Source organism: Podarcis pityusensis (genome assembly GCF_964106645.2).
Source record: "Podarcis pityusensis genome assembly, chromosome: 5".
NCBI lineage: Eukaryota > Metazoa > Chordata > Lepidosauria > Squamata > Lacertidae > Podarcis > Podarcis pityusensis.
Genome location: NC_138032.1, coordinates 35,345,767 through 35,371,199, shown reverse-complemented (window position 1 = coordinate 35,371,199; position 25,433 = coordinate 35,345,767). Strand labels below are relative to the sequence as shown.

Sequence of the window (25,433 nt, the reverse complement as noted above, 5' to 3'; positions counted from 1 at the left end):
CATTGTTTGGACCGCATTCAAAGAATTGGAGAGCAGTAATTTTGTGTGTACTGGGAAGTCATTGGACAGGGGCCACGAAACAAAAGTTATGCCCAACAAACACTCTCTCTCCACTTGCAGAAAGTGACTGAAGTTCCGTGCCTGAAGGGACAGAAAGGGACTGAGCAAGGTTCTCTTTTCATCTCTACATTTTCCAAAACAGCCACGTGAAAGGTCCATACCCTATAGTGTAAACCACTGAATAACACATGTATTTACACATATAGCCTAAAGGCAAATTAATGGAAGTTTATTACTGATATCTATCCTTTGAAACCTAAAGATGCAGAGTGCCATAAGCTACAAGCATGCATTCTTGTGAAGGGATATAACTAGGTCAGAATAAGCATTGTATTTTTTTAAATTTCTCATGTTTCTTCACTATTATTCTATACTAAAGTTAATATGGAATGCATATGAATTAGGAAAAGCATACATAATGCTATTTGTTTATATTACACTGTTACATTACATTACATTACATTACATTACACAAGAGTAGACAAATGCAGGAGTCAATCCTGCTCACAGCCACTCTACTAACACTTGGTACTGAAGTTTCATGCACGAAGTTCCATGTAAGAAAAATGTAAAATATAGTAAATAAAAGCCAGACTCAAGGATAAAAAACAAGGGATAAGAAAAACAGGCAATCACTCTCTTTCTCTCTCTCAAATAAGGGCATCATCATGACAATTTGTAGATATCTCCAAAAGCATTTTTCCATTTATCCTTGTATCACCAAGTACAAAAGGAGACACCATATACACTGCAGAAAGGTCAGTCTCTGGCAACAAATAACATATCTTTCCCGGGGTGGTTTCAGAGTGTAATCCCAATAAAATAGGAAACTTAAGTAGAAAGGACAAAATAAGTTTGAATGTGGAACATCTTCTGGCCCAGCAGCTACTCTTAAGAAAACCTAATATCTGTCAATAATCATGGCCAACAGCACAGATAGCTGTAAGGCAGTCAACGGGAACATTTAGCCCACAGGTAAGATTAGGCTCACCAGGCTGTTTCCCCCCAGTCTTGTCCACGTGCCCCATACCTGAGATCACACCTTAGTATTATATAGCAGAATTGTCAAATAATGATCACTTTCAACCCTGCTACTAAACTTATGAACCTCAGATTTAAAAAAAAGAAAATGACAACATGAGGCCCTCACTAGCACCTCAATTGGAGTAAAAGGCATGAGTTCCTATCATATTTAGTACCACAAAGACAATACAGTTGATGAAAGGATAAAAGTTCAAGAAGTTTCAGGCCAGAATTCATCATGCAATGTTCTATCTAAGAAAAAGGCTTGCCTTACTAGTAGTAGAGTGTTTTCTGCTCACCCACATAGGCCAGAGCCAATTTGTGAGTTAAAAATCTTCACATAGTACAAATTTAGCTTTAGGAAACTGAAATTCAAGATGTACCAACAATCATTCATACAAAGCAGAGTATCCATCTGCTTACCCTGAAACAAAGGTACTTGAAAATTTTGCTGATAAATACTATTCAATGTTTGAATGTTAACATCTAGGTAAACTGAAACGGAAGTAACTAAGCGTCCAACAGCCTCCCTTTCAAATGTGTTTTAACCAAAGGAATAATATATGAATAATATCCCTGTAGTGAAGGAGGATTTGACTCTAGGGACTATGCTTTTGCCAGCACAGAATATCAAATTCGGGGGGGGGGGGGAGGGAGTAATAAAAGCCAAATAATATAATTTGTTACTCTAGCCCACAAGGTTCCAGGAGAGAAACTTTAAATGTCAGTCCAAAGCAATTATTTTATCAAGGACCCCTTAAGCATTTTCAAATATACTTCTGTCACTAGATGGAAAAGGCTGAACAAGAATCGGGGAATTGTTAGAACATTTTAAAAAGGTTGTTCAACCTTCTTTGTGTGCCTCCCATCTTCTGATGATTAGAGGTTGCTAGTTAATTTTTTTGCAGGGAGAAGGTTTTTGTCAGAATCTATCATTTTTGCGAAGATTTTGACCAAGCTGGCTGAGGTTCTATTGAGGGAGATACCAATACATCATCCATGAAACACTTCCTGGAGTTACCAAGGAAGTAAATTGTTCTCTTATTTTTAGAAATCTGTATCTTAACAAATCCAATTCTGTCACAATTGCTCTAGAATAGGAAGGGAATTAAAATAAGTAATTAGATTTGCAACAAAAGTGTCTCCAATAGACTCCTTCAGCTCAGAATCTCTTAACTAAAGTTTCATCCTAGCTAAGCAAGTCCTGGGTTCAGGCCCCATGGGAGGTGTATAATGCTCTTAGAATCTGCTTTGGGGTTCCAGCCTTAACCTATTGCTAGGGCTCAGATGATGTGAGGGGCTGGACTGAGGAGGAATGGTGAGGGCCTTCTCCTGAACCTTCCCAAGAACAGGACAGTATAGATTTAGAACAGTGGTTTGCAGAAGGGCATAGTTGAGAGGCTGCAGAGGGCAGAAGCTGGGAAATATTGGGAGAGGAACAGCAGGAAGAAGAAGACCAGGGGAGAGACAGCTGACAGACTCAGTGTCCTTGGAAAGCATTCCTGACCACCCCCCTCCCAGGTCTAGGCGTGCATTGTGGGTAGTAGAACAGAGAGCTCAGAGGCAGAAAGCTCAGATTAGCTGACACAGGGGTGACATAGAATAGGGACGATGTAGGTGGGTGGGACTTTACTTGGAGCAGCGCCATTATTTAGGGAAGGCTGCATTCCTTTGTCACTCTCTGTGAATTATTGAATCAATTGCTTGGTAAGAATTTTTATCGTTTCTGTTTCTTGGCTGCCACAGAAGAAGGCAGTTGATAATATTCCTGAATGCTCAGGTGGGTATAATTCCCTTCTTCAACAAAACTGTGCACTTGAAAGATGAGATGGAACAATAGGTTCTGCAAGGTGAGTAACAATCCTTTAGCCTGAGATCAGCAGTGAGGAACCTTCAGTACACTGGCCAAATTAGATTCCAATTTGGCCTGTGAGGCCATTTCCCCCAAACCAAAGCCACCTGTCTCACAACTGTTGTCATATGCAACATCAGGTGTGAAGCAGTTGGAAATGCAGCTGCCAAGAAACAATTGTGAGCCTTAATGTCAGCGCTGATCTGCTGACAACAAGCCTGTAGAAGTCCCAGTGGGCTTCCTGGAAGTACCAAACAGTGGACCAGCACTGACCAGAAAACTGGCTTGGATTAGCTGTGCTATGGAATTCCTAAATTTGCATGGGGTTAGAAAAGGAAGCTTTGTCACTCATCACCAGTGAAAGCATGGGCACTCTCCAATAGATGCTTGTGAGATGTGGCCTGCTGCAATCCATATAATCACAAGTGTGAGATAGTTACATCCACAAGACCACTGTTTCTTGCTTCATCCTCCTCTCCTCATCGTTACTCACTTCTTGGAGATGTTCCAACTGCCCTTCCAGGTTTCTGCATTGCAGCTCCATCTCACCCAGCTGATCTTGCAGCAAATGTACTGTATCCGTCAAGCTATGGTTCTGCCTCTTGCTCTCTGACAATGCATGCCGCATCGAGTCCAAGCGATCCTGAAACAGGGGGAAAAGAAATCCATTGAAACAGAATGGGCCTACTAAAGATTGGAAACTCCTTATAGACTTTTCATGTGAAAAAGAAAATGAACTTATGATATCTGGGTTTGAGGACTGAAGAAAACAGTGGTTTATAGAAAATGGAATTGTTGAATGTTACCTTGGAGTGGTTGTTTTAGACAATTTTCTATATGTAGCTGACAGACGAAGAATTGGAAGCTCTCTCTTTTTTCTTTTAGCTTCCTTTCCTCTTTTCTTTTCATTTCTTTTGTGTTTTTATTTAGATTAGTGTTTTATCTTTCATTAAAAAGGTATTGGATATTTGATATTAATCTTCGAATATTTTCTTTCAAACTTTAATATAATCTACTGGGGGGAAAGAAAGAAACAGAATGGGCCAAAACCACTTGGTTGAATTGATATGTACTGTTTGTGGTGAGATTTATCGGTCAAATACCATTTTTTTTGTGATTCGTACATACACAGCCAAATCATCATGCTGCTTCTAGTCTCTTGTCAGTTCAAGCCAGCAGAAAGGAACTAGTTGTTGTGCTGGAAAGTGTTTTACTCTCTGTATGGACATCCCTCCAGAAAAGAATAAGGAACTCAAGACGCTGCCTTATATCAAGTCAGACCATTGGACCATCTAGCTCAGTGCTGCCTGTACAAACTGGCGGCTGCTCTCCATTATTTCAGGCAGGGCTTTCTCTCAGTCTCTCAAAGAAGTTCCAGGGACATTATGAGAAGCATGTCATCTACCACTGAGCTATGGCCCATCCAGATTATTTACATCTAGGTGATTGCTAAGTGTTGGTTTAATCGTGGAGGTATGGCAAAAAGGACCTGCGTTTTGGAATTTTGTTTTGAGTTGTTAGAAAGGCCCAGACATGATACACCCCAGCGTAAGGAATCTTTCCAACATACGTTAAGATTGCGTGCTGTCTGATCAGAATGTGGAGTATTTGCATTGCATTGAAGGGACTTAGTAAGCAAGTAGATATAGACACTTAGGCCAGCCTTTTCGCTTCATTGGCTCCAATAATTTTAACCACAGCCTCTGTCTCAGATACTCCTGGAGCCAGCCTATGGCTATTCCCAACTTCCACAGGGCTTTTGAACCAGACAAAAACTCAACTCTTTCAGTTAGTTTGCAATTTCATATGTTCCTTGGGAGGAATGGGTGGAGAGAGTATTTTGTACAAAACAATAGGGCCTGTAGAAACTACAGCGGATCCAAGCCAAAGCATGAACTTTCCTGGAGTCACCCAACACTAGAGTCAGGGGAGAAATTTGACTCTGTTCACAGTAAAGGTGAATTTACCAAATGCACACTTTCCAGAACAATATGCAAACTGAAACACAGCCATCATTCAAAATTTGCACTTCTCTAAATTTTGCAGTGAAGTTCTCCAGCCAAGCAATGTGTTGGGTAAAGTGTGCATAAAAAAGCATATACAGTGGTACCTCAGGTTAAGAACTGGAATTGTTCTGGAGGTCCATTCTTAAGTTGAAATTGTTCTTAACCTGAGGTACCACTTTAGCTAATGGGGCCTCCTGCTGCGGCCGCCGCGCAATTTCTGTTCTCATCCTGAGGTAAAGTTCTTAACCCGAGATACTATTTCTGGGTTAGTGGAGTCTGTAACCTGAAGCATCTGTAACCTGAAGCGTCTGTAACCCGAAGTACCACTATATTAGTAAAAATACCATACAAAAAGGCATCATATCAGGGAAACATGCTTGCAGAAATGTGTATATTTGTCAAAACTGCATGCAAAAATGTATTAGGAGCACTAAAATGCTGATGAATTGTCATAAGGGTTGTTTTATTAAATAAAACAAAAATTTGGAGTACTGAAGATAAGGCTAGAAAAAAGAAATTGAGCGAACCAAAAATTGACAGATTCATCTATTCCTACACAACACACACTATGTTACCCATATACCGGTATATTGTACTTGTGCACACATGCACAACATAAAACAGTTAGGCCCTTCATTTTTGCTAACATATATTATTCTGCATGTGCCACCCCTTGCAATTTGCGGTATCATAAGGAAATAGGGCTAGATCATTTGGGGAGTAGGTGGCCACTGGATGTAGCAGGTGCTCAGCATTGGGGTGGGGCTGGTCTACACAACACTTTTTACAGGGGGGCACATACTATTTGGCTCAGGAGAGATGCTCTCTCTTCGCACACAAACAGGCAGTGGCTGAACATTTGAAGCAGCTGATTCCTACTACCTGGAGTAGCCGACGGTCTTGCTCTGCAGCCGTCAGGGCCCTTTGCAGTTGGGAGACGTTCTCCTGGAGGGAGGAGGAGCCAGCAGTAGCATCAGACAGAGCCTGAGACAGGCTTTGCACCCGGTCTTTTAGGTGGCTTTCCGTGCCCTCAGTCCTGGCCAGAGAATGGGTCAAGTGGTCTAGCTCCTGCTGCAGCTGGGCGGTTTTGCTCTCTTTGTCTCCCAACTGGCAGCGGAGCGCCTGGGTCTGCTCCTGCAGGGACTGGATCTCTGCTTCCCTCTCAGTGAGGCTGAGCTGGGCCCGCTGCAGTTCTCCTTCAGCAGCCCTGCGGCTCAGATCCAACTTGGTGGCCCTACTCTCTGCCACCTCCAGGACTTCCTTCAGCTTCCACTTCTCTGTCTCTAGCTTGGCTTCCTTGGTTTTCAGCTTGTTGACTTTCTCCTAGAATAATAAAAAACCCCAGCATGAACACCACTGGCCACTTTTGTTTTGGCCCATACTTGCGAAGGAAAAGGAGAAAGTCCTTCATGAACAAGACTGGATGCCATTGCAGCCTTGCTGTGCAGGCGCAAGAACCAGTGCTGGGCCTGATGTGGAGCAAAAGCAAATTGTACTGTATGTGTGAATATGTACCCATTTATAAAGCAATGAGAAATGAGTGCAGGTCTGATTCAATATACTCTGCTGCCTGGTGCAAAGAATAATATGGCACCCTCCCCCAGTCCATGACCTTCCATCAACCTGAGGGCCACATATTTTGGGAGGTGCAGGGCAGGCTAGCTTAGGGTGCTCAAGGGCTATGTAGGTGGGCCTCCACCCCCACCCTCGGTATGTGCTGCCTGAGACAGATGCTTCACCCTACCTAATGGTGTGCCCTGAGTCAGTCTACTGATAAAATATCTGAGCTTCAAAGAGAGGTGTGAAATGAAACAAGGGGAGAGGAAAGAAGGGGACTTCAGGCTGCACATTAGTGATGTGTGCTGCCATTACTGGTTGGGAGTGTTGAAAGGGTGAGCAACATTCCCAAGCTCATTTATTTACCAGCCAAGGACCCAGGACTAAGCTGCAGTATTCAGGATGGTCCCAACACCCACCTCGCGCACCGTTAGCCTCTAGCCACCATCTGGATAAAAGTGCCACCACTCAGCATATTGCCAAGATCACAATGTGAATTACAGACCCCGTTTACATGGAAACTTACCACATCACACAGCCTTATGGTAGCATTACAGAGAGAAATGGAAAGAATCAATATTTTTTATGGAGACAGGTGATAATGTACACAGGATGAAACTCCACCCAAACAGTCCATGTTAGCCCAAGCAGTCAACACAGCCAGACCCTTGCTTGAGGGTGCCAGTTGGAATAAAAAGTGCTCTTTAAACAGCTGGGTAAAGTCCCTTCAGAAGAAGAAAAAGCAGTAATTCTTCCGCTGGGGTTTCTCTAGCACTAATTTGCTCACACCTCTATTTTAAGAACCAGAGTAGGTAATTTGTGTGTGCATTAAAGTAAGTTATACCCTTATACCCCCCTACTCACTGCTTAACTCTTTACAAACCCTCTTTAGCTCTTGATTTTTTAAAAAGGTATTTGTATTTATAGATCTTTGAGATATGTGTATTTAAAATATTTTTTGGACTGCTTTTTAATAAGCTTCACAAACCAGTTTGCTCACTCATGCAGTTAAAGTGCCTTGTAGCTCAACTCCATGCATATCTACCAAAAAGGAAGTCCCAGCATCTACATTTTAGGATTAGCAACTTTGGTTGCAATAATATTAACTTCTCTTCCCCCACCCTGTAGGGCATTTTGCCATCAATTACTGTTAGGACTGCTTTGAGCGTATGTGTCTATACACACACAAGGTATTTTAAAGTGTACACCTAAAACTGCAAAGTGTGGATGAGAAGAAAGCGTTCAGAAATGTGTATCATACAGGTACGCTCATACAGGTATGCAAGGGCTGGCTGCAGCAGCGTACACTCCATGGCAAACCTAAGTTTATGGACACACGACATGTGGAATGGCCTTTAGGAGGGAGCAGCCCCATGACATGTCACTGAATGCCTTTCCCCTCCAGGGAGAGGGTTTCTGCCCACCTGCAGTTCCCTGTTCTTTTCCTGACAAATGTGCAAGTTGCGCTCCAGGGCTGCCACCTGATCTGCAAGGGCCTGCTGCGCTCTTTCCGCTTTCCTAGCCGTCTCCTCTTGCAGCATCAGTGCTGCCTGTGCGCTGCTTAGGCGCCCGTCTGCTCCCCGCTTGCCTGCAAGTGAAAACAAAAGGCTGCATTTTAAAGGAAAGGATGGCTGCAAAATGGGGTGTGTACTTAAAAACCATTCATCCATGTGCTCTTGCATTGCTTTGCCTGCCTGGCTAAGCTGAACCTATGCTTTGGGGAGGACACTGAATGTCCTTCCAGATAAAAGCCACACTTACAAATTGCCATCCCTCTGGAAGGGAAGAAGCTGTCAACTGCCCTAAACCTAAAGAAGGATCTATTTGTACAAAGGGGGTATGTCAGGAGACGGGGAACAAACCAATAGGGAAAGACAGCCTGCTGGCATCTTTCTTGTTTTCTCCCAACTCCTCTGATATCCAATTATATGAAGGAAATCAGACTAGTATTTTACATGGCTAAAGTTGTATGGTTGATTAAGGTTTCGCCCCGGGAATTGCCTTAAGAGCACCTGCCTGTCTGAGAGCATAGACCCACATGGCATTTGCTCTTTAGAACAATTTTTAAAGAAATGTTCAATTGATTGTTGTTCAAAGTATACATGATATGTAAAGTCCCCCCATTTTTACAAAAATGAAAAGCAGCTTTGGGAGGTTGCCATTCTGAGCAAATAAACAGCAAGGGAGACGAATGCTTTATCCTTTATCCCAGCCTGACCAAGCCGTTTTCTGCCTTCCAGTGTTCCAGATGCATTTGTGGTTAAACACACATCTGGAACCTCCCCAAGTGAGCTGCTTGGGTAACGATTCTGAAAAGACCAATGCTCTGTAGCAAAAGGATTAAGGAAGCCTCTAGACTAGGGTGGTCCAACATGCATGTGGTCCTTGAGGCCTTTTTTGGTAGCCCTTTGCCATGTTTGATGCCTTCCCAAAGCCAGGTAAGAGATGCCCTGGGCTTTGGCAAGGTGGGAAGGCTCTGACAGGGTCCTAGAGTCCTCCCACCTCCTTCCCAAAGCTTAGTTGGTGCTTTTCGAGCTTTGGGAAGGAGGTGAAAGGGCTTTAGAATCCAGCTGGAGCCTCATGCCTCCTTCCCAAACCCCAGCACCTTGCTTACCTGTCTTTGGGAAGGCAGTGTGAGGGCTGAAGTGTGTGTGTGTCAAGTTTTGCACACACCCCACACGACAAGGCAGTGTGCGGCCTGCAGGTTTCATGGTGACGTATTCTTGGTAAGAAAGCTCGGGCCATCCTGTTCTAGACTGCACTTTCCATTTTAAAAAAATGTTAAAGCTTCATTACACATGCCTACATAGGGACATTGGAAGCTGCCTTCTACTGAGCTGTGAGCTCTGCCACAACAAGCCATCAAAGAGTCACATCAGCAAGATAAAGAAAGAAGGCATCCACAGAGAGGTATAGAAAGGGATAAAGGATGGAAAGAAAGGAGAACATGCCTTCCTCACAGTCTGCTAGGAGCTTCTGGAGTTGCAGGATGCGACCTTTTGTCCGGTCACGATCAGATTCCATTTCATTCAGCTGACGGCTCATATTCATAACCTGAATCCTCAGGTCATCCTGGAAACAAGATATATAGACATTCTCTTGATATCCTTAGCTTCTCACCAGAGAAGACCAAGAAGTACACCTGGGATATGAAACTGCATTTTATTTTAATGCATCCGTTTTGCTATTTCTGTCCCATCATTTGGCTTCTCTACAATTTTTTCATCTTCCTTTACAACTCCTTTGACCTTGTCATCCAAAGGTCTAACTGCAGTCATCAGCAATATGTATCTGAGGTGGGGAGTGCTAAAGCAGCAATCCCTTAGTCTGAGAACAGGGGCATTACAATCATGTCCTGTTTTTCATCTATAAAATGTTGGAAAGCATGCTATTATTTTACAAATTAAGCATTACACTGAGTAGTCTTCCCTGAGACCGGGGCCTGAGGCAATAATAATTTGAAAACAACAGGCCTCACCAAAGTATTTCCAGGGCACACTAGTTTCCTTTATGCACGTCTATGTAGACTTACTCAGGGATAAGTCACACTGAACACTGAGTAAACACGAACAGTTAAGGTTGTAATCTGCATGACCCATTGAACTCAATGGGATTTAATTTTGAGCAAAGGAGAATAGGCCAGGGCTACAAAGCTGCTAACTGAAAGATGTTATTGATTGCAGACATTCTTTTTGGTTGCTGCATGTTAACACTGAACTCTAAGATCCTGGTGGGACAAGACAACAAAGCAAGGAATGCCTTAGATTTTATGCAGCCCAAAAGAATTAAAAAATTTCTCCGTTTCTCCATTTGTCAGAAAGGCCACTGGATGATCTGATGCTATGATTATTGTGACAGACCATGTTTTTTTAATTATTCTGGTACAGTATAAATATTTATGCATTTTTATAAGAGGCATGCTTTTGAGCAATAAATAGCACATGACAGAGAAAGGGCTGAACTGCCCTTGAATGTTGCTAAACATATGTCTTCGAAGTCAACTTGGGGTCAAGCTGAGCTAGGTTGGCTCCTGCTAAAGAGAACTGGGATAGCCTAATGGATTGGAAGGCAGGGAGAATGAAGTGGGTCCTTGCACAACCTAAGCAAACTAGTGGTCCTGAGCCTGCGCCCTGCCGGGAGTGGAATCTACTCTTCCTTTCTCTGGCCTGGGCTGAGAAAAGCATGGAACAACATGCATTCAAAAGGTCTAAAGTTCTGTGCTAAAAAATAATTACATTACGTGGCTGTAATAAATCACACATTTTTTACACATATTTACTTGATTTGCATGCTTTTGCTCTAGTTACAAAATGTTTTTTGCAGAAATACGGATTTTTTTAATGCCTTGGTTTTGGCAGGGGGTGGTCTGAGTGTCAGGACTGGGCATGGGGAAGAAAGGTTGAGACTTTTACAGTAAAATACTGGGAGGAAAGGAAAAGGCATGTAGGCAGAGGCTCAGGCCACAGGGAGAGGCTTGGAGAAGTGATCTCACATTGATCATTTCAGTTATATTTATTGGTCGTGCTTGTTTAATATTTTCTAAACCACTTTGTAATCTTTACATTGATAATCTGTACCCATTATACATTTGGAGAACTGAGGCTGAGATGGTGATTTGTCCAAAGCTAGTCAGTGAGTTCACAGCTGCAGTGAAGGCCTCTCAATCGGGATTCAAAACACTCCCCAAGCCACACTCTCACTGGCCCTGCCTGTCTGGAAAATGTTCTGGCATTTTGTCTAATAGGGAAAAAAAAAAGGTAAAGGTAAAGGACCCCTGGTCATCTAAGTTCAGTCAAAGGCAACTATGGGGTTGTGGCACTCATCATTTCAGGCCAAGGGAGGCAGTGTTTTTCAACAGACAGCTTTCTGGGCCATGTGGCCAGCATGACTAAACTGCTTTTGGCGCATGGAGGAAACACCGTTTACCTTCCCGCCACAGCGGTACCTATTTATCTACTTGCACTGATGTCCTTTCGAAACTACTAGGTTGGCAGGAGCTGGGACAGAGAAACGGGAGCTTCATGAACCGTCAACCTTCTGATCAGCAAGCCCAAGAGGCTCAGTGGTTTAGACCACAGCACCACCTGCGTCCATTTTTTGTCTAAAAGTGCCTCTTGCTTGTCTGGATAAAGGATAGAGATGTGTGTGTGTATGTGTGTGCATAGAAACTAGCCTACTGTACTAAGGTAAAATTTGCATCCATTTTCCTGCTCACTTTTGCCTCTAGCCCTGCCCACCATTGGTATGTGGCCCCAAGAAGGTTGCCTAGAGGAGAATGTGGCCCTTGGACTGCAGAAGGCTCCCCTACCTATAGCATAGTGAGTCCTTAACACAGGTCTAATTACGTGCAGCCCCACAAACAGTACGCATGTCTTTCAGTAATGTGAGGTAATGTGTCATATATCGCATTGCTGACACTATGATTGTGTGCGCACAAATTCTTACAGATGGAGGGATTATAGAAGTCAAGAGCTGGTGGGCATAAGGTCCCAACTGGTCTCAACCTCATTACCCTAACCTCATGCTTTCCAGAGCTTCATGGGATACATACATGAATACATACATACATACGAGAAAAACAGTAAATGAAAGAGATGGCATTACTCACCCTCTCTCTCTGAGTGTCCCGCAGCTCCTGAAGGAAGTCCCTCAAAGCATCTCGAACTACATCCGGGTTAATTTCACTTGTGACTTGGTCACCTCTGAGAGGAGAACGTTGGTGAAATGGGGAACGTGAGCGGCTCCTCTCAGGAGACCCAGTGCGGGAGGCAGGTGTCTGCCGGCCACTGCTTCCTGTGGAAACATAAATTCTTAAAGTCTCAGAAGCCAAAGAGGGAGGCTCTGATCAGGATTTCAAGATGGTTAAGGGGAAGGAAATTCTGCACAACTCAGCAAAACGTTTTAAAGGGGTCTTTAAATATAGGAAGCATACAAAGCTTAGGTTCTCTATACTCCTAGCATTGTCTACTCTGACTATCAACAACTCCCCAGGGTCTCAGGTAGACATCTTTCCCATCGTCTGATACCTAATCCTTTTTAATTGGATGTGCCAATGACTGAACTATGTCAGGTGCTCTCCCACTGAATTATGACCTCTTCCCAGGAATGAGAGGCCTGTTACATACACAACCATCAGATGCATGATGTGATGATGAAAAATGTCCTTCGGGCAGTAGCAGTCAGAGCGTGAGTCAACCACTGCCAGAGGCAGGACTTGGCTTTCAATAGCAGTCTTACAAACTGAAAACGGAATCCTGAGCACAGCAGTGAATACATGCAGCTTGATTATACAGAGGGACACCAATGGTCCACCTAGCTCAGTCTTCCTCAGCCCTGTTACTTGGCATCTTTTGAACCAGAGAAGCCAGGAATTGAATCTGGGAAGCAAGTGCTTCTACACACAAATCACGTGCTTTACCACTGAGCTATGACCGCGCTCCCTGGTTGCTCACCAAGACCACTGCTTAAGCAGTGGCAAATGACCTTAATTTAAGAAAACAAGCACATTTCCTACCCCTTATAGCTGTACCAGGTGCATTGGTATATATCAGGGGTGGGCAACCTGCAGCCCTCAATCTAGTCCAGTGGGTGGCACGCAGGGGGTAGCATAAATATACAGTGGTACCTTGGGTTACAGATGCTTCAGGTTACAGACTCCGCTAACCCAGAAATAATACCTTGAGTTAAGAACTTTGCTTCAGGATGAGAACAGAAATCGTGCGGCGGGGGCAGGAGGCCCCATTAGCTAAAGTGGTACCCCAGGTTAAGAACAGTTTCAGGTTAAGAATGGACCTCCAGAATGAATTAAGTTCTTAACCTGAGGTACCACTGTATATGGAGAGAGAGAGAGAGAGAGAGAGAGAGAGGAAGGAAGGAAGGAAGGAAGGAAGGAGTTGGCAGAGACTAAAGGAAAAAGGGTGGTGGAAAGCAGAGAAAGAAAAAGAAAAAGAAAAATGTTTGGTGGCCCTATCAACTTTTGATCACAGTGATGTGTGGCCTCCAACAGATTCCCTCAAGGGAATGTGGCGTTCAACAGAAGGTTGTCCAGCCCCGATAGATTAATTTCCTTAGCTATGAGCATATTTCATTACCACAATTAGAGGTTGATGTCTACTGCAGTTATCGCTTAGCTGAAATTTAATGCACAGTATATGAAGGATATCCTGGTTAGGAGCCTTCTGACCTTTGACTGGAGAGCAGGATCTTTGTGGCGATGGACTCCGGCTGCCAAGCCCCAGCGTGCGGCGCAGAGCCGAATGCAGTGCCACGAGCTTCAGCTCCACCTCCCTCTTGGCTGCCTCCGCTTTGGCTAGTTCTATTCCCAAGCCTTGGGAACGCCCCTCACAGGTGCTGAGGCACATCTGGAGGCTCTCGCCTGCCCTGCTGGCTTCCTGCAGCTTCATCTCCAGGTGATGAAGATCGTCCTTCAGCTTCTTCTCCTTTGCACGGCTCTCGGCAAGGCTCTGCGCAAGGTCTTGCTCCTGAAGCCGGCTTTCTGCCTCCATGGCAGACAGCTTCTTCCGCAAGCTCAGCACCTGAAAGAGAACAAGGTCGGCAGGCCATGGCAATGTATGGGCACTACCACTGTCCACACCACCTTCTCAGGACACAGGGAAGCCAAGCACAGCTATAAATGTAGCTTGCACTCATGGTTCTTCACCTACGTGTATAAAAGTGATTTATATCCAGCCAGCTACCACTATCCTGCTGCACATTCAGAGCTAATGTAGATGAGGCTGCAGGAAACCCGGTCCACACAGATACACTTGTCTTCTCCCCTCTGAATGCAACCCTCCATGCAACTTATCTCCACTACCACCTCTTGGAGGACAAGACACAGGAGATGGAAGAAGAGTAAGCTGCCCTCCTCAACTCTCCCAGCTTACGTTTCACTACTTCTTCCATCTCCTGCACCTTGTCCTCCACCACCCACCACCACGTTACCTCCTTGTGAGCAGATTCACGGCTGATCTCCAATCCGGCTATCTTCTGCTTCAGTTCCAGAGCCTCTTTGCTGTTCTGCTGCTCCTGCTGCTCCTCCTCGAGCAACCGATGCTGCAGTTCACTGATTTCTTGGGCTTTTTTGCTGTTCTCACTCTCTAAGGCCTTCACCTGCAAAAGGTATGCCAGAACTCTGGGTATTATCTATTGTATGGGCTCTATGCTCAGAAGCCCAGCTCACACAAAAAGCTTCTGTGTGGGTGGGGGGAGAAGAGGAAGAAGAAGAAGAGTAAGAAGAAGAGTTTGGATTTGATATCCCGCTTTATCACTACCCGAAGGAGTCTCAAAGCGGCTAACATTCTCCTTTCCCTTCCTCCCCCACAACAAACACTCTGTGAGCTGAGTGGGGCTGAGAGACTTCAGAGAAGTGTGACTAGCCCAAGGTCACCCAGCAGCTGCATATGGAGGAGCAGAGACGCAAACCTGGTTCCCCAGATTACGAGACTGCCACTCTTTACCACTACACCACACTGGGAGGGGATCCCTACTGTCACATTTGGCAATTGGTGTTAGAGTGAAATGATTGACTATATAGGGCTAGTAGGACAGAAGACAAAGAAGCCAAGGGCCCCCCCTCCAGACATCATTTTTATTGCACAATTATTGTTATTTGTGCTTGTTATATTACCGGGGGTGTGTGTCCCACACATTACTCCACTTTCAATACTATTTGCATCTGCAAACATTTTGGGGTGGCCACACTGCTTCCTTTCCAAATCAGTGCGTATCCCGCAACTTCCTGTTTAAATCCTGCAACTTTTTGTACCACAAATGTTCTGGTTTATTTTTGTCCCACTCGGGACTGCCCCTCTGGACAGCAACAGTGTGGTAGCATTGCAGAAGTATTGCAGAACAACCTAAAGCAGAATAAATAAACCTAGCACTAATGAACTATTATGATGTCAAGAACACCACTGCAGAATACACCCACAACAAAACACCAGTCTGGAGGGACCGCAATAGCAGGCGAAGCCACAGCCAATGACAAGCAGAGCAACTCCCCTGTAGAGAACAGGCAGGCAGGTGGGGTGGTGGTGGTGGTGGTGCTAGCTGAGGGCAGACCAAGGCTGGTGAGGCAGTGTCTCACTCACTCTAATGGACCAGCCTCAACAGGATGTAAGGAACCCCAAAGGGGTTGGGAGTAGCACCGACAGTCCTATCGGGAGATACAGGTGGGAATATTAAAAAAGAGGGGCTTTATGGGTAGGAATTATGACGGAGGATCAAGGTCTCAAGGCTCTTTCATAGGAATTTTCAGGTGCAAATTAAACAAGCCAGAAAGACATTTTGGGTGGCGATGATGATTCTTCTCTTGTCCTCTGCTTAGATACTGTACCTACAACCTTGTGTTTTGACAGCGTCTGTAGCAGCTACAAGTGGCTTTGACTAAAGAATCCAATATTGGGCGATGTCAAGGATCTCTTGTTGCAATTATTATATCCTTAGGGTTGTGATAAGAAGGGTGTGGGGAGAGAGTTCTAAGACACAGTTATACCTGCCTGCGCAGCTCCTGCAGCTCCCTTCGCGCTTCCATGCGGGACTTCTCCACTTCTCGTAGATTTGCTCGGACCTCCCCCACCTCTCCCTCAACAGCTGCTTTTGCTTCCTCCAGCACAGCAATCTTCTGCTCCTTCTCCTCTTCAGATCTCTGCAAGCTGCAGCAGATGCACAGGGTCATAATCTCTCATTACTGGTAACCTCTAAAAGTGCTGTGAGCCGATAGCCACTATGCCAGCAACACGCCTGTCCAGCACCAAGGCTACCTACCTGAGTCTCTCATTCTCTGCTCTCTTGACAGCTGCTCTGAGCTCACTGTTGGATTTCTGCAGTGCTTCTTTTTCTCTGTTCTCGTCTGCCACAGCCCTCCGAATTTCCAGCAGCTCCTTTTGCTGGTGGTCACGAGCCTCTTCAGTCTCCTGCAGCCTGTGGTGAAGCTCAACCAGCTCCTTGCGAATTTCTGCATGGGTATCCTCTGCCAGCCGCAGCTGTGCTTTTAGCTGTTCTGCCTTGAAGAAAAAAGCATGCATGGCTGAGCCAGGAACCTGAAACCTGCAGCATGATCCCATGGATTACTCAGAAATAAGCCCATTGACTTGACTGGGACTTACTCCCTCGTAAGCACACTTAGGATTGCAGCAAATAGGGATGCATGTTTAAAACAATGCTTGCACTGTCCCTTGGAGGGTGATGCTGATGCCTAAGCAAAACGAGCATTTACAGTGGTATCTCGGGTTACAGACACTTCAGGTTACATACGCTTCAGGTTACAGACTCCGCTAACCCAGAAATAGTACCTCAGGTTAAGAACTTTTCTTCAGGATGAGAACAGAAATTGCGCAGCAGCGGCATGGCGGCAGTGGGAGGCCCCATTAGCTAAAGTGGTACCTCAGGTTAAGAACGGTTTCAGGTTAAGAACGGAACTCCGGAACGAATTAAGTTTTTAACCCGAGGTACTACTATATTTGAAACATAGGCATTTGGAAAGTACAGTGGTACCTCAGTTTTTGAACAGAAGACTGTTCAGGTTCTGAAACATTTGAAAACCAAAAACTCACCAGCCAACAGCTAGGCCTCAGGATCTTGCACGTGGTGGAAGCCATATGGCATATTCGACTTCTGAGGCGTGTTTGAAAACCGAAGCATTTACTTTTGGGTTTACAGTGTTCGAAAACCAAAATGTTAGTCAATGGAGATGTTCGAAAACTGAGGTACTGCTGTATAGTCCTAATCTAGAGCTCACTGTATGGCAGGGAATAAATCTTAATTACAAAGGCAAATCAAAGCAATTACAAAGGCATGTCTACCCATAAATCAGTCCAACTGAACTCAACGGGGCATACTTCTCAGTAGATAGATAAAGAATTGCCCTTCACACCCCATTTGGGCAGAAATCAAAGCTAGCTGGAGTCAGGATTGATTGCAGTATGCTATTTCAAAATCCAGGTTGTTAGCAGAAAGCAAAGGTACTTTCAAAGAGACACCTACCTCTTCTTAGTGGATATATATTGTCTTGAATACTAGCCAATCTGTGCCAGCCATGAGCGACTACATCATTTGTTTAATGACTGGTTGGTTTTCCTTAATGGCCAATGGGCATCTCTTTATCAGAGCTGACTATATAAAATGGGTTACTGATAAAGAGTTGTCTCTGAAGGGACATGTCTGATTTGTTTACGGGGCAGTTATACGAACATAAGCATTCCTCCTGCATTCCTCCTGATTTGCTTGTGAGGTGCTTATATGTTGTTCGTTCACCCTACACTTTACCATGCATTTCCCCATTCATTTCCTAATGGCAAAAAGCCAAATTCTTTTCTAAAAGTGCAAATGTTGCGCTAGGGTAACAGAACCCTTTAATCCACTTGAATTGCGCATATCTGAAGTATGTGATTGAATTCCTTCCCCAAAACGGTGATGGTATGGAGGCACCCTAAGTGTGAAACAAACACAGAGAGCTCTAACTCTGAAAAGTTAAAACCAGCCTTTTCCAATATGGTGCTCTCCAGAGGTTTTGGACTCCATCTCCCTTAGGCACCAGCTAACATGGTCATATTTACCATGGTACCAATAAGGGACGCGGGTGGCACTGTGGTCTAAACCACTGAGCCTAGGGCTTGCTGATCAGAAGGTCGGAGGTTCAAATCTATGTAACAGGGTGAGATCCCGTTGCTCGGTCCCTACTCCTGCCAACCTAGCAGTTTGAAAGCACGTCAAAATGCAAGTAGATAAATAGGTACCGCTCCGACAGGAAGGTAAATGGCGTTTCCGTGCGCTGCTCTGGCTTCACCAGAAGCGGCTTAGTCATGCTGGCCACATGATCCGGAAAAACTGTCTGTGGGAAAACATCGGCTCCCTCGGCCAGTAAAGCAAGGTGCGCGCCACAACCCCAGAGTTGTCTGCGACTGGTCTTAACTGTCAGGGGTCCTTTACCTTTACCTTTTTTACCATGGTCAATACATTGTCCAACATCAGCAGAAGAGCTCCAGGTTAGGGAAATATGGCTAAAACTCTCTTGTGGTGTTTTACTGCCTTTTGGGGTACCAATGGGGCAAAATGTTATAAGTAGGCCATAATTCCCAAGTGACCTCTTCTTCCTAAGGGAAGCAATCCCCTGGGGAAGTGCTATTCATGGGTAAATGCTACCCATGGAACTTCTTGCCACTAGAGGAAGTGGGGAGAAGAATAAATAACTTGTATAACTTTGGGCCCATCATAACTCTTTTTCTCTTGGAGTCATGTGGCTTCAAAGCGAAATTTCTCACTTCAGCAAAGGAAAGCATGCCAGCATGTGTGAATGGAGGATACAGGAATGTTTCGGATTGCGGATGCATCTCAACAGGAGCACAAGTGAGAGGTGTTGTGATTCATGTGTGAGATAGTGGGCATTTATCAGGTGGTGGGAATGCGTAATTGGAGCTATCAGCATGCTCTTAGATTTGAGTGCCAAACTGAGTAGGAGCAGAGGAGGAAGATTATGTTTGGAATGCAAGGAAGGGGGGGGGGAAGCAAGCTACAACTGGAAGAGCTCAGTTGCTAAAGATAAACGACAGCAACAACTCGTGGCCTTAGGTGATCTCAAGGCTGTTCCATTTCATGCACTCTACAGATACAGTGAGAAAAACTACCCGTCCTGAGGATGCTTGTTTGCATTAGAAGTGTTGCATTTAAGCATGCTGCATCCCTACTGAAAATATGTGGAAACCTGTACAGGCACTAAAAATGGTGCTTTGCAGGCCAAGCTGTACTCATTTGAGAAGGATTAATATTTCTGCTAACAACTGGAAAAAATGCATTAAAAAAGAAAAGAAAAAGAAAGAGAGGGAAATCTGAATTAAATTTGTGCTTGGCCATTGTGCCAAGCTGATCTGTCCTTGGAACGCTGCTCTTTTCTGATGCCTTTGCGCATTCCACTTGGTCCACAGTGTGGTGTGGAGGCAGAAAAGAAAAATCCTCAGCAGCAGCCGGCTAGAAGTAACAGCATCTTAAAAAGCAGAGCCACCTTCATCCTTTCTGAATGAGGGTGCAGTACAGAGGGCCAGAACTTGCCCAGACCCACAGAGTAGCACATGTGTGCTCATCAGTTCTTCAGCCACACAGGTACAAGCAAGCCTGCATTCTAGTACAATGCAATGTGTTCCAGAGGCTGCACAGTGAATTACTAGGTATGATAAGCTATTTCCTGGGATAGCAGCACAGGGTGCCTCAGATGCAGGAGAAAATAGGGTTCTCTGTGTTTTAATTCTGCCTCTCTGGACAACCTGAGGCTACACACAACTGCTCTTGCTCCCTTGGTCCTTTGTATTACTGGAATCACGGACGGGCAAACAATTCTGATATGAACCCCCTTTCTTTCCTTCCCAACTTTCTTTCCTAACGCTTTTCCTCTGGAAAGCTCTTAACATTGTCCAGATCCTCCCTGTTGGCCTGTCTCATTCCGACCAGCTCTCTGTTATTGTTGTTCTGTTTTTGAGAAGGATTAGGGTGAGCCCCTTTCTCTCCCAACCCCCACCTACATATGGGATCCACAAACGCAGTCAGCAGTTTTCTGCTGAGCTCAGCAGAAATTCACGAAGAAAGGTCAGTGACCAAAGAGAGGGGCGATCCATCATAAAATAAACTGTTTTTATTCCCCAGGATAAAGGAAGGGGGGCTAGCAGGGGGTGAGATTGAAAAGAAAACATTGCACATGAACCACCCCCCAACTCAAACACACACACACACACACACACACACACACACACCCTCCTTCCTGGCTCGCTCACTCTCTGTGTAAGGGCAGAGCTTTCCTCATTTACAGGAACACTGCAGCAAAGCTCTTAATGTGATTATTATAATTATATCTTGACTAGAACTTTTTATAAACAGTCTCTTTTGAAATCATGCCTGGGCAGCCAAGTCTCCAGCTGAGCCCTGGACACATGGAACAGGGTATTTCATGGTGGGAGAGGAAATGTGCATGCGTGTGAGAGACAGGGCGGGGGTGTGTGTGGAGGCGGGAGTGATTGTGCATTTAAGTTCACAGAATGATGTGGGAATATATTTATATGCACATGTGTGTGAATTCATGCAACTATTTCCACACAGTAAGAGCATTGTAGGAGCCAACTCCGAGGGGCTGAGGTCCCTTCAGCCCACACAATAAAATATCTGGGGGGGGGTCTGCCCCCCAAAGTTGACGGGCATTGCCATTCAAATGGTGTGTGCGCACAGCATCATGTGATCAGTTACGTGGGATGAGGCCTACCTGGGCCCCCCAACATTTTATTCAAGTTGGCACCACTGAAGAACATTGTGTGTGTTTGTTTGTGTGTGTGTGCGCGCGCGCCTGGGTGATGGGCCACTAAGAAAAACAAAGGAAATGGACTCTGTGTGGCCAAAAGTCACAGTTGAGCATTTGCAGTGATGTGACCTAGAGGAAAAGGCAGCAAGCTTGAGAGAGAGAGAGTCAAGAGTGCAGTGCTTGATGTCTGTTAGAATTCAAGGCTGCGGCTATGGAAGAAACAGGACCCTTTTGGGGTGTTAATGCTGTGAAGCCCTCCAGGTTCTATATATGTGTGAATAAACCATATATCATAAAGACACTGCTGTCTCCACTGTGCCTCATTTCCAGAAAGGAACATGAAGCCTGGGGAAGCCCTGGAATCTCACACAGCTCAAAGACTGGGGTGGGGCGCAACACTACATTTGTGTGTGTGTGTGTGTGTGTACACACACACACACACACACACGTATGTGCATACATGTACACTTGATGATGCATGTACTCATGAGAAAACGCGAATGTGGCAGATGTGCCTTGTATAGTTGTGGGCTTGTGTGTATGTATGTTGACTATGTGAGTGTGGCGTGCACTTAAGGGAAGGCAGGGCTGCTCAACGAGCCTGACTTCCTCAAGTTAAAAGGCTGTGAAAATGTTATGGTTCCCATGGTGATAAGTAGGTCAATGCTGGCGCCTGTGAGGATTTCACTCTGTGTTTCTTTGCCCTCAGCTTGTTATATTAGTCCCACAACTGTCCTCTCCCACTCCCCCCACCTCTCTTTCTCTCATCTGCTGCTGTCTCCCTTCCCATGCTGTGTTACTCTTTCTCTGCCCATCCTACATCCATCTAGGAACATATGCACCCCCTCTCGCCCCATCTCCATTCCTTCTGCCCTCCCTGCCCTCTGAAACAACCCTCTTCTGCTTGCTTGTGTGGTCCCTCCTGGGGCTGGACTTTGAAATCTGTTGAAAGGAGGCCATTTTTTTGCCAAAATAAACAGCCTGTCATGTTAAATTACTCTCTCTTCCTCTTTTATGTCCTTTAATTTTCTATTTTCCCCCCTTCACCCCACCCCAGTCTTTTCGGGCTGGGGGTCATTCTCTTGTTCTGATGTACTGTGTTTGTAGAGAACAAGAGCTCAGAAAGCATCTGGCAGTGGGTGAGGGTTTCCACCTGGGGATGTTTTCCAGAGCTGCAGATATTGTTCCACCCCCAAGAGTCACCACCCGGAGATGTGTGTTAGGAAAAAGGGGGTGCAACGGAGTGGGCAGGGATCCCTACTTGCAATTTAACCTATAGCACGCCATTATTAGAAAGGGTGAAAAGGGTGCTGACTGGCTGGGGTCACTGCCTGTTCTTCCTAATTCACACCTAAAGGCAAAGGTAAAGGTAACGGTAAAGGGACCCCTGACCATTAGGTCCAGTCGTGATCGACTCTGGGGTTGTGGCGCTCATCTCGCTTTATTGGCCGAGGGAGCCGGTGTATAGCTTCCGGATCATGTGGCCAGCATGACTAAGCCGCTTCTGGCGAACCAGAGCAGCACACGGAAACACTGTTTACCTTCCCACTGGAGCGATACCTATTTATCTACTTGCACTTTGACGTGCTTTCAAACTGCTAGGTTGGCAGGAGCAGGGACTGAGCAACGGGAGCTCACCCCGTCGCAGGGATTCGAACCGCTGACCTTCTGATTGGCAAGTCCTAGGCTCTGTGGTTTAAACCACAGCACGTCCTTCAATTCACACCTATCCAATCCAATTCTAGGTTACAAAAGGAGGATTGCTAAGTAGAGAATGGAAAGTGACAGAGTACAAGCATCAATGCTTCTCCTTCATTCTGTCCCATGGTCTTCACTGGCCAAATAGGTTTTGCAGGTTTCCAAAGCTAACAAAACTTGTCTTTCTAGGGATGGAAGTTCTATGAGTTTGTACCCAACAGGCAGCTTTGCTTCAGTCATACTGCCTTCAACACTGAAGCCCTGCTCAAGTATTAAGTCTGGCCGATTCTGCCATAATTTAGCACTCCTGATTTCCATAGGAGCAGAAGACCTCAGATTTCAAAGCTACTGCCTGCTCTTTCAGCAGAGAGGGGAAATGCTTCCATTGCGACCAACTTATTCACAGATGGCTTGAACTGGGGCAAACACCTATCTGTTGACAAAGAGATACATAGAGTACTTATAGGACCATACTGAACAGGGACAGAGAATCCTTCCACAGAAAGAAGACCCAGCCAAGGACCCGAACATACCTCCCTCCCAACAAGCTCCTTCTCTCTTGCCAGTTCCTTTATGTGTTCATTTAAGCGCTTTGCCTCCTTCTGGTGGGCAGCCATTGCGTCCTCAAACTGTGCCTGGAAGGTCCGTAGCTCACTGGTGATGCTGGCAATTGTGTTCTGTAATGAAGAAATCACAGAATCAAGCATGGTATGTGCCACTTTGTTCTATGTGTTCTGTAAAGTTCCAGAATATGGAGACACCGGCAGTCGAAGGACTGGCTCTCACAACCGTTTCCTCATAAAGCTCAATTCTAGGGTAGCACTGCAGGTTAGCTGAAATTTGCTAGCCGGGAACAAGTTTGATGCCTTTACAGGGCGACAAGGCACTTGCTTTTCGTATCTGAAGTACAGGACTGATTCAAAACCCCAGTGGAAAGTCATTTAGGAACATTGGAAGCTGCCTTATGTCGAGTCAAACCACTGATCCACCTAGTTTAGTATTGTGTACCCTGACTGACAAGAGTTCTTGAGGGTTTTAGGCAACAGTCTTTTCCAGCCCTACATGAAGATGGCAGGTGTTTAACCTGGGATCTTCTGCTTGCAAAGCCTGTTCTCTCTCATGGGGCTGAGACCATTCTAAGTTTTGAAGGGCAGTTTTTCTGCACAGGAGGAAATGTAATCCCAACCCCAATGTAAGTGAATAGGAAATCCAGTTGATCACACAAAACAAAGCATTCAAATTAATCAAAGAGAAAGTTGGCCAAATGTAGAAAAATCATGGATGCTTTAGCTGAGATTCCTGCATTGCGGGGAGTTGGACTGGATCACCCTTGGGGTCCCTTCCAATTCTACAATTCTCTGATTCTATATCTAGAAATAGCTAGACAGAAATTGTACCAGAACTTTTGGGCTGACAACAACACTGTTTGCAAAGTTTACCAGCCCATGCAACTATCTTTACAAAGACATTTTTAAAAAGCAGCTTTAGTTCAGCACCCATCACTGGTAGGTACAACTGGTTCTTCCCTAAGCAACAAGAACAGAGTTGATCTTGTTCCTCACTCTAAGCCAAAAAACACTTGCCAATATCTTCACCCATATAATGCTGCAAGACACTGTAAGGTGTCCTCCATAAGTTTAATATTCTTTTAGGGTTTTTCCTCCCCTGCCTGTGACAGTCAATGATTCTACAAGTTTTATAGACTCATAGCATGCCAAGATGGAAAGTGACCTATTAAATCATCCAGGCCACCCTGCCTTAATACAAGAAACTCCCTGGACAAAATTATGGATACTAGCAATTGCTTTGGGTCTCAACAGGACTATGGTAGGACATGAGTATGTTTTGATGCCAAACTGATAACAAGCAGTATTTGAGCAGGTTCAGCTCCAGCAAAAGGATTTGTGAATAGGCCCTTATCTCTCTTTGGCAGAACAACCAAGGGTCTACAGCCCCAACTCTGTATCTGTAAAACTATACCCACTGAAATAATAATGAATAAATTATTTTGAAATAACAAAATTAAAAAGATAGGAGAAACATTCAAGACTTCAATAGGCAGAACTCACTTCATGAATTTAAGGTGTAGTGAGTGGACTGGAGTAGGTAGGGGGTCAATAACAGGGAAACGCAAAAACACCCTGCCTGCTATAATTCATGGTTTGTGTATTTCTTCCTTCCCAGTGCCACACACAAAACCAACAGCAACTGTGACATGAAAATTAGTCATCTAGTAAAAGACTGTTAATTGGAACATTTGTCTCCTTTATGGGAAATGACCTCCTTGGCATGAGAGAGAGAGAAGATACAGGAAAGCACAGCCAAACCATTTCATGGAAGTTAGGAAATGGTCAGCAGCAGGAGACCAATCTTTTGCTGTTGCAACCTTACGGTAAGAAATAAGCTGAGCTTTAAGGAAATGGTGTACAATCTCAGATCAGTTTTAGTGGAAACGAGAAAGAGAGAGAGAGGAATGTAGTCTGACCTATAAGGCAGATTCCCATTTGTTCATTCTGGCCTAGTATCTACTCCAAGTGGCAGTGGCTCTTGGATCTCCAGCAGAGAACTTTCCCACCACTTGCAGCCTGATCCCTTTTAACTGAATATGTCAGTGTCTGAACCTAAAACCTTCTGCATTCAAAGCATCTACTTTATCAACGAGCTATGGCTCCTCCCTGGGCTGAAACCAGTCATGCTTTTTCTGGGAATCTTTGGAACTGAGCTGATAGGCTGTATCATTCAGCAGCCTGTGAAGGTGGAAGTTCAAAAAGATACAGCACGTCATGACATAATGAGCAGCAGAAAATTAACTTAAGGCATGGCTTGTGTAAACAATGACTTTGCCCAAGAGATGTGTTCAAAGGAAGATTCAATAGAGCTACTCTCAAATATCAGGTAAGAAAGTATTTCTAGGATGATAAATGGGGTGATGAGGGATGGATTATGGATAGTATTC

At 44.9% G+C, this 25,433-nt stretch overlaps 1 protein-coding gene across 7 annotated transcripts in view; it reads right to left on the bottom strand.

Annotated features, from left to right (window-relative positions):
* CROCC2 (ciliary rootlet coiled-coil, rootletin family member 2) overlaps positions 1-25,433 on the bottom strand; it is an 85,516-nt gene that overhangs the window by 10,009 nt on the left and 50,074 nt on the right. For all 7 annotated transcript variants that reach the window (XM_081006098.1, XM_081006093.1, XM_081006092.1 and 4 more), the window contains 10 exons: positions 23,011-23,154; positions 16,267-16,505; positions 15,995-16,154; positions 14,443-14,610; positions 13,682-14,033; positions 12,107-12,291; positions 9,450-9,570; positions 7,923-8,086; positions 5,824-6,264; positions 3,429-3,578 (listed from right to left, as the gene is read on the bottom strand). In XM_081006098.1, coding sequence (XP_080862224.1) covers positions 3,429-3,578; positions 5,824-6,264; positions 7,923-8,086; positions 9,450-9,570; positions 12,107-12,291; positions 13,682-14,033; positions 14,443-14,610; positions 15,995-16,154; positions 16,267-16,505; positions 23,011-23,154 — 2,124 coding nt within the window. The remainder of the gene's footprint in view (positions 1-3,428; positions 3,579-5,823; positions 6,265-7,922; positions 8,087-9,449; positions 9,571-12,106; positions 12,292-13,681; positions 14,034-14,442; positions 14,611-15,994; positions 16,155-16,266; positions 16,506-23,010; positions 23,155-25,433) is intronic.